Raw genomic sequence first — 10,147 nt, 5'->3', positions numbered from 1 at the left:
TAAAAATTGGATGCGCAATGTAAACAAATTTACTATTGATAACGAATTCACAATTTTTGTTAGTAAAAACCATTTAAAATAAACATTTTTATAAAAATTTCTGAACTAAATGAAAATGGATCATTTATTTCAATATACTTAAAACAGTATATTAAAAAATGCCAGTTTCATTGCATTAAAAGACAATAATAAATAAATAATATTAATTGATATTTTTCTAATATTATTAATAAATTTTGTTTAAATTAAATTGGTTTTTCCCCCTAAAACAAGTATGTTTTATATACAAAATTTATTTTGTTTACATATAGAAAAGATACATTTCTAAACATAATCAATTATCAAAAAAAAAAAATTTATTTCAATTTACTTCTTAATCCGCTATTTTTTTGGCAGTGTCACTATGATATAAAAATAAACTTCCTACTAATGATACTAAAGCTCGATCCAACCATGTTACCGGATTCGGATATATGAAACCACCTTCGTAGAAACCTAAATGGCCACCGTGTGCTAATTCTATGTACATTGCTTTTGGATGCTCCGCTGAAAACAAAAACACACATAAAATATTACTATGAAGTTTTTTTAAGCTTTTAGTATTAATAATGAAAGACCTGTAGACCCTTTTTTCCTATCTTGAGTACAATCCATAGAGACAAAAGATTCTAGAAATGTAAATCATGAGGTTAAGGGTACTCGATCTAAAAATTAAATACCATTCTCCATACTTTATAAGGTAGATCGTCAGAATTTCGCCTACTATCCTTCTTTGTTGCACAATAATTAATTTTTATCTTGCATTAAGGAAATGTACTGTGCAAGGTTAAGATGGGCTTGTGACATCGACTATTTATTTTGAAATACTACGAGGTTCGTGCTAGCAAAGCTCGATTTTCAGATCAAGCTGATTGATTTAGTCCATAACAGATGATTCAGTTATTTAATAGAGATTCGAAACTAGAAGCCTCAAAGAAACCGAAAAGACCGACTTTTATACTTAAATTTATTTTTAATATACCGAAAATTTCTTCCATAAATTGTGGTATTATTCCATACCCGTAAAATTTGTACTTTTTTGTTTTTCGCTTCAAATATGATGCAGCCTCTTTACATAAATAAAATGAAAATATGAATTAAATTTAAAAAAAACATTTATAACTTAATACTCACATGCATACGTTTTAATAGGATTAAGTAATAATTCTGGAACAATAGGATCATCTTTGGCATTAATAAATACCATTGGAGTTTTAATATTTTCTAAATAGTTTACACTTGAACTCCATCGGTATAGATCATCGATTGAATCAAAATTATGAATTTTCCTGAAAACAAATTTTTTTACTATGTTATAAAATGGTTAATTTTTTTAAAAACTAATAGAGGGTTTGTGTAGCAAATTAACACTAATACATTCCGGACTCCTATTTAAATATGATCGTTAATGAAAACGTCGTTCGTTTATTTTGACAAACAAGTCTTTATCAAATATAGAAAAATTATTTATATCCAAACGGGTCTCCAACCACGGATGTTAACGATATCTGGTAAAATTGAATAGCTTAAAGATAGAGAATTTATACCAACAGCGAAAGATTCGTGGTTTGAGTTTCATTTGGAAGTGTATTTTTTTTTTTTTTTGCTAAAATTTATCACATATTATGCTGTACCTTGTATAAGCGTCATCTAATTCAGGCAGTGTAGCAGCACTAATGATTTGTTGTTCTTGTAAACCAAATCGCCGTTTAACATCTTCATTTAGTAAAACACTTCTATGACGTAGTATAATATTTTTCATATTTTCAGTCATCACATATAAGTAAAACCTTCTAAAATTTTGCCAATTTAGTAAAAATTTTGTACCTCTGAAAAAGAATTTATAAAATACAAATCAAACATTGAATTAAAACAAATGTAATTAATACGTGTACATTCACGCAAGAAACAATTAAAAAAAATTGAAAGACACATTCCTATAAAATTAAGGCATTCCCATTTGCCAAAATGAGTAGATAAATCGGCTGGGAAAAGTTATAAGCTAGAACTTGTCTACTGTATATTTAAGAACAGTCAATCGGTAGTCAGTTTTAGCTCGGTCGTTCTGTTTCATAGACACTCCCAAGGGACCACTAAAGCTAACAAGAAGCTCTTACGTGTAAAGTGGATAAATTTTATTATTTAGATACTTCGAAATGAACACACTCATATTCCCACACAGCATAAAAGGAGTGCCATATTCGACATCTTCGTAACCAGGCCAATATAGGTCTAGCCATATTTAAAAAACTCAATGCCATCTTTAAAAGCAATTTTTCATTTGAAGGTACCTATATTATAAGCAAATGAAGAGCTAGCAGCTAGACCGAGAAGAAATTTTTTCTACTGAGATTTCTTTCCTTAACATATATAAGTGTAAATAATATAACCCTCCATTTTTTTAGGCCTCGATACACGAGAGTTGATTTTAATCAACGTTGAAATTTACGTCCGTGTGAATAAGAGGAATATCTTGATTTAAAACATCACTGAGTTGCTTCGCGCCCCTTCACGGCAGAGCGTTTGGTAACCATATAAGCTTTCTATACAATAATAAAAGGGGGTAAATATCGGTATTGGTAATTATCGAAACTCTTTTAAAAATCTTGAAATAATAATGAAACATTTTTCTAATTCTTTCATGAATGTACACCATAAAATTGATTTTAATAAAATTTATCATAAAAATATTCATCAACCATTTTGTTATAGAAGTAATTAAAGCGCATAACTTGAAAACTGTTTGTGAAAAAATTGAAAATTAATTGTGTTAAGAAGAGATGATGCAAAAAATATTCTAGAAAATATCAAAATATTATTATTATTAGCTGAATTTTGTTAAAATAATTTATTTTTATCAATATGAACACCCATTAAAAAACAAACAAATAGAGAAATATCAAAATTTGAATTTAAATAATCTAAAATAATTTTTTATGTCTACCCAACGAGTTAATAAAACCCATACGTTTGATACAGGTACGGCAACCAAAGAACGGTTTTTGGCGAGCGGATTATTTCACTGAAACTTTTTGATGAATCTGCATCCCTAAAACAAATCCCAATAAACCACAAACCATAGTTAATCGACATTTTTGGAAACAAAATATTTATTCTACAATAATTTTTAATAAAATATATTATTCGAGAGAATTTAGCATAATTATTCGGAATATCTTCTCTTTGGTTTGTTTTTGATACCATTGATATTCTTTTCCTTACGTTATTTTAGGCAAATATATTTGGGGAAGAGAATTTTCTGTCTTACATCTTGAAATACGAGAGGTGTTACGACAATAATCCAAAGCTTCAATAACTATGTGATTTCTAAAAAAGACAACGGACTAGATGATTGCAAAAAAAAAATTTTGAAGAAAAATTTTAAAAAGGTTTAGAAGTTGATGTTGAAGTTCGAAGTTATTTGCTATCAATAGGTGCATAGACTGGTAAGTGGTTGTAAATATTTCCATGGGAATGTTGCGAAATAAGAGACTTGTTCACTGTAGCTACATTCAAATGCCTAGTAGCAATCAAAAATGATAAGCTTAAAGGTGATGATGGCTTGTTGAGAAGCTACCAGCTATATAAATGTAAAAAAATGCGAAGTAGATTTGGTAAGGCTGCGGACAACAGGATGTTGCTTTACATTTTTAATAAGCGCAAGATATACACTATTAGTCAAATTACAGCATTAGATAGATTTAGATTTATCCAATCACAGTAGAACTTGCTACCATTAATCAACAGAAAAGCAGGAAACATGGCAGAATTAAGATATCGTTTTCTCGATTACATCGTCTTAATAGTAGAATTGCTCTTAAATATCCAATTAATTTTTTTGAGGAAACTGAAATAAATATTTGTAGGTATCTTAGGACTTAAGAAAATAGTACAATTGACAAAGATCGAATCAAGGAAAAATTATTCCTTTATTTTACACTTTCTTAAGCTACATTCACTCGAGTAATATAGTTATAATCTATATAGGCAACTTAATATACATGAAAATCGTTCTACTTTTTCTATTTAACCCAGAGATGACAATAATATGTTTCAGTCAGAATTTTTATAAACAACTAATTAGGAAAATATAATAAACTTAAAAATCAGTCCATTTTATGTCCGTCATCATTTCGAAACATCAAATAAAGTTTGTAAATGCCTAAAATTGTAGAAGTAAAAGTAAATAATGACAAATTGGTTACAGTGAATTTACAGAAAAGCGCATTAAAAATAACTAATATTAAAGAAATAGATGAATACCTATACGGTAGATTCCAAATTGTATCGAATTCTAAGAAAAAAGGTTTTTTTTGTTACAGTGAAATTTGCTCTTTGAAAACTTCTAAGTTTTAGACCGATTTCTAATAAAAGGAACACTAACTAGGGACTCATACGCTACTCAAACCAAACTAGTGAGATTTCTTGCAGTAGCAATTCTAGCCAATTCCACTAATTTTCAACTTTTATAGCAAGTAGTGATTTGAATTTTTGTTTGGGTGGAAATTTTTGCATTTAAATATTCTAGAAAATGTTTCTAGTAATTGTTGGTTCACCAGAGACTTCTTAATTTTGAATTTTTGAATAAAATTTCATCATTTTTTTAGTTTTTTCATATGAGCTCATGTGAGCAACATTTTTATACCATTATGTGTAGGTAACTTGTGCCGTAGGATTATTTATAATTCATATAATTAGAAAGTGTTACGCATTTCCGCTCATATTATAAAAGTAAGTAAAATAAAATTAACGTATTTCGTATAAAAAATTCTAAATAGTACAAAATTGTGGATCTTTGAGCACCTGAGAAGCAAATAATTGGTTGAATAGAGTAACATAGATGCAAATTTAATACATTAATATATTTTTACCATCAAATAACAAATTTCACTGAATATAATTTCACAAAAGCTACATAATATTTTTTAAATGGAGAAAATGAAAAAAAAAAAAAAAAGAAATAAACCTACTCAGTAGCCGAATAACCTTGACATATTGATATTCCACCAATGATATTTTGTGGTCTTACTCGATCTGTTTCACCCATATATTTAGTAACCAAATTTCCGCCTAGACTAAAACCAATACAAACTATTTTTGTTAGTGGATGCCGTTCTAATAAATTCTGAACCATTGCATTATAATCTCCAGTATGACCTTTAGAAAAAAGAAAAAAAATGTACAGTTGAAATTTATTTGAAAGATTCTGACAGTATTTTAATTTTCGAAATTAAGAATATTGATCAAATATTTTTAGGATTAGTTATACTATTCGAGTTTTCCAGTTTTAAATATAATAAACGGTCGCGGCATTATCAAGAAATGTCAATTCGTGCTTCCAAAAAGGGCTGCTTTATTTAAATTCTGTCAGGGACTTTCAAAATAAATAATAAAGAGTTTCTTACCATAACTAAATATACGCGGGGATGTGACTGGAACAGATGATAATGCGCCAACATGATTTAATACACATGCTCGATAACCATGCCTTTGTGCCCAATGTACAAATGTGCGAATGTATACACTTTCTGATGTATTTCCAATCCCAGGACATATTGCAATTGTGATATCATCTGTAAAATAAATATAATTGTTAAATTATGATATTTTAGAGTTTTGAATCAGTTGAAGCAAAAACTGTTTCTAAAGTATGAGAAATTTTCTGGAGTATTACAAGTTGCTCTATATATGGAAATCAAAATCAACCTACGCATAGAAATTTACGTTAAAGGTTAAACGTATGTGTACTGGAAACTGTAAACCTATCAAATATTCGAAGAAATTCACATCTGTATTAAAAACATTTTGGTCTATTTCGTTCTATTTACGTTTCATATGAATATAATAGTCCAGAGGCTAAGCGATTTTACTTTGTAAATTTTGGTACAGTAACAAAACTTGTTACAGATATGCATAACCTTGGAACCCATTTTTAGATCTAAACTTTTATTGAAACATCGTGGGTGGCATTCTTTGTCCTGCCAAGCTTTTTTATTAGATAACAAATATCTCCAAAAATATGTAAAAGATTTCACTTTCGACCAAAATAAGAACAGAAGTTGATGGTTCGACTTCGATTTTGACTGAAAATGTCTCTTCGATTGGACACTGTTAAGCATATTTAAGTTTAAGTAGCAAATAATACGTAGCATTGATTTCGTATTAGACGACTTCTTCAAAACTGTCTATAAAGAGTTACTGGCGTAAGATTAAGACATTAATATTAAGTTAAGTAATTACTTTTTGTTAAAATCAGTTCATGTTAAAAACTATAAAATTCCTGCTACATTTTCAGAAAGTACAGAAACTGTGAATTTTAGTAAGGTTAACCTTAACGAATCTCACTTTTATTTTGACCGTAGAACCTGAAAATAAAGTAATATTCACGGTGTTCTATTTAAAAGAATACTGTTCTATTTAAAATTTGATTTTCGATTTTTCCGGACATCGTGCACAATACGAAATTAATTTTGAAATGTACAGCCAATAAGCCTCCATCTATCCCAGAAACAATTTTTTTAAATCATGCAGTTTAGCCTTAATCTTTCGGATCGAATAACGTGATAGTCCTATATATGTGGTATAATATGAATATTTTATTGCTCATTTCGTCCACTGATTACGCTGCGATCGATGGTTCTTATCAAGCTATTTTCCAATGACTTTATTACCAATTGGTATATTTTTGCATACATTAGTAATTTCAAATATTCAAATAAACAAATGAAAATCAATTGTTATTACCATTTATTTTTCTATCCATTCTCTTGTTTCCTTATGAAAATATATTAAATGAAAATTACTTTCAAGTACATTTTAATGAACAACAGAAATCAGTGTATTGTTAAAAACAACATCCACAAAATTTGTTGAATGTTCGCTTCTAAAAAGTCTTTAAATAATAGAATTGAATTGATGAAAAATCTTGGTGATAATGTAAAGTATATTTTTGTATGATTTTTCAACGGATTTCTTTTGTGTGGAATAATTATTATAGAATACAGTTTGTTAAAACACATATTAAAATTTTTAGATTCTTTATTTTTGTTTCCGTGTTTTAAACTTATCAAAATTTATAAGTTGTAAACTTTCACCAAAATAATATGTTAAAAAAAATATACTGGCCTCGACAATATACTCATTTGCAACTTAAAAATATGCAAAAATATTGGTTTAGATCATCTCAACAAATGAAAGACTGGAGAAATTTCTAGAAGTATGGAAGTGTTTGGGATAAGCACTTTCAAACAAAAATTTCCATATAAATGGGTTGATAGAAAAGAGGTGCCATAGTAGGTTGTAGAAGATCGGACGGTGTTTGAAAAAGACTATAATTGCCAAAAAAAATTCTCTCCATTTATATTTCAGCTCCCTCGTATTTAAATACAGTAAAACCTCGTATATCCGAGTTGGAGTAAGTACCTCGGATAAATGCAAACTCGGATAACATGTATTTTCCGCTTTGGGTTTGGTTTATTAGTCAAGTTTGTGAGTCCCATGTAAATTAATGGCCCCCTTCCTTGCCGGCACCAGCACCATATACGATTACCATACACTGATCATGTATTAAATTTTTTCAAACATTTTTTAGTTACTTAATATGGTAATGACGTCATATAATAAATTCTTTCATCAACCTTGACAATAATATTTAAAATATTCAAAATAATAATGTAAATAAAATTATTTAATTAATTAAATATATTGTTTTTTGTATTTAGAAGGGTATTGGTCGCTTTACATAATTCAGACATTTCACTCTTTATTATTAAATGGCACTCAAATAAAAATAAGTCGATGGTGTTAACCTTTTATAAAAATATTTCACCTTGTCCTACAACTTGAATAAAACATGAAAAATTTATAGTAAGAGAGTTAATCACATTTCATGCCAATTATCATTTTTTTCCGTATCCAAAGATAATGACAGTAAACTCCGTCTGATTATTCGGAAAAATTATCAGGGCGTAAATTACTGTTTAATTGATTTTCTAAACTTTACTAATGATCAAAATTTCCATTAACAGAAAAATTTTAAGTTTTATTTGCTCCTACCTTTAACGTCCCAGTTTCTACGAATCTATTTTTACAGTCTTTTCAGAAAATCTTTATGTGATAACGCAGTGATTAGTTAAAATTCGAGATAGTTATCTGTCATTCACGAGAAATCATGAACGAACAAATCTGCATTATCCTTACAAACCTTATCTTATGAAACCTAAAGATAATTTGAAAATTGAAGTTAGGATTTTTAGATCCATTAAATTATTTTCTCATGCGGGGATAGTGGAGGCATTATTTATTCGAATTAAAAGTTCTTTTAATCACTTCCACTGTTTTTCGATAAACATACGCTTTTGAGTTTTAAATTAAAAAATTTTATTTTTTCTCTGAGTCACCACTGAATAATATAAAAGTTGATGCCCAAGCTCATTCATTATTATATAATAAGTTATTTATTATAAGAGGTAGTAGGTTGGTATATTTAAATGAGTTTAGTTACTTTAAAATTTTTTATTTCACTTTCAATCAAATATTTCCTTATAATTATAGATATTAAATTCCTTCCCATTGCATGTCTAAAATAAATATTTAAAGTATAATTTATTTTATATTACCTGCATAATATAAAGTGTAGCAGTTCTGTATTTTATTCACAAATATGTAATTTTTTGTTAATTTATTCATTTGTGAATTTTATACAGAAAAATAAATTGCATAATTCGCACGATACATAAGATGATTACTTATTGGATTTTTTAAATATTATTTTCGATTCATTTGAGAACTAATTTGTTTAAAAATTCGTGTCAAAAGAGATCACTCAAATCGATAGAAGAGTACTTTCGGAAATCAATATCAATGATTTGGGGCAAAGATTGTCTCCGGAGGTACTCGACCAAACTATTTGAATCAAATGTTGGTGTCAAGGACTTGAATATCGATATCCAGACAATGAAAAAAGTAGTTCAAATTTATCGACGATTCATTAATGATAATGAATTAACTGTTATAAATGAATACCGACTCTGGGTGGCCAAATGGAAAACTGAATGTGAAAACAATTCCGCCATACCAGAGTCGGTAGCTCATCTCATTGAATGCGGTCATTACGAGACACCTCATATAAAGTATACCCTGTATACGCCTTTATTAATCAATTTTATTGACCGTAATACATAATAAAAGCAAATTGACATTATTGCAGCATATTAGGGAAAATATTCTACAGTTAATGAGTTTTAAAGATTACATTTAATTGAATTATCTAGTATGATAATAGGCATATACATACTTTTAATAGTATACCGTGCAACAAGTGAGTACTTCTTTGAAAATTTGAGATTTTTTTTCCCTTTTCACTATTTCATTAAAAGTAAAAACAAGTTTTGTTTCCAAAAATTTGCATAGATTAATGTGTTTAGCACGGAGGAGTGCATTTTTTTTTTGAAAAATGTACCATAACTATGCTTTTTTTAACTTGTACGATTAGATTATTTTTTCTATAGATAACGGTTAAGAAATATTTAGATAAAGTAAAAAAAAGGCTTCTTCTAGAATTTCTTTCGAACAATATGTCATACTCATGTAGTCTTGACCTCTGCTGTAACCCACCTACGATACAAGCATAAATCGATTAAATGGTAAAGCACATTAAACTAAAAAACTTTTCGAGACAAAACATTTACCTTAAGCCGGTTTTCCACTAAACGCACAAACAAAAACTAAACAGAAAATGTCTAAAAAAACAAAACTGCAAATTTTTACAAACTTATTGAAGACTGGCAATATAATGGCCATTACAGTTTTAGTTTTGTTTCAGTTTTTAACCCTCGGCCTAAAAAAATAAGGTGTTATAAGTTTGATCGCTATGAGTGTGTGTCTGTCTGTTTGTGGCATCGTAGTGCCTAGACGGAAGAACCAATTTTGATTTTTTTGGTTTCGTTCGAAAGGTAATTTAATGGAGAGTGTTGTTAGCTATGTTTCAAATGCGAGTTTCGAGTTCCGTACTAGAAAGAACTAAAAAATTGGCGATGAACTTTAAAATCGGCTCAGCTTGGAAAAGGCTTTAAGGAAAAAGGTAATTTAATGGAGAGTGTTCTTAGAT

At 28.6% G+C, this 10,147-nt stretch overlaps 1 protein-coding gene across 2 annotated transcripts in view; it reads right to left on the bottom strand.

Moving 5' to 3' along the window:
* Positions 1-265: 265 nt before the first annotated feature.
* Positions 266-10,147, bottom strand: part of LOC123301500 (abhydrolase domain-containing protein 2) — a 29,330-nt gene continuing 19,448 nt past the window's right edge. The window contains exons 3-8 of one of the 2 annotated variants that reach the window (XM_044884261.1): positions 5,445-5,612; positions 5,010-5,196; positions 3,008-3,088; positions 1,674-1,868; positions 1,174-1,328; positions 266-546 (exon numbers count right to left, since the gene is read on the bottom strand). In XM_044884261.1, coding sequence (XP_044740196.1) covers positions 374-546; positions 1,174-1,328; positions 1,674-1,868; positions 3,008-3,088; positions 5,010-5,196; positions 5,445-5,612 — 959 coding nt within the window. In that variant the 3' untranslated portion in view covers positions 266-373. The remainder of the gene's footprint in view (positions 547-1,173; positions 1,329-1,673; positions 1,869-3,007; positions 3,089-5,009; positions 5,197-5,444; positions 5,613-10,147) is intronic. The other variant, XM_044884262.1, reaches the window with a different exon arrangement.

Source organism: Chrysoperla carnea, chromosome 5 (assembly GCF_905475395.1).
Source record: "Chrysoperla carnea chromosome 5, inChrCarn1.1, whole genome shotgun sequence".
Taxonomy (NCBI): domain Eukaryota; kingdom Metazoa; phylum Arthropoda; class Insecta; order Neuroptera; family Chrysopidae; genus Chrysoperla; species Chrysoperla carnea.
Note: the sequence above shows the minus strand (reverse complement) of the source record. Positions and strands in the feature narration are given on the sequence as shown.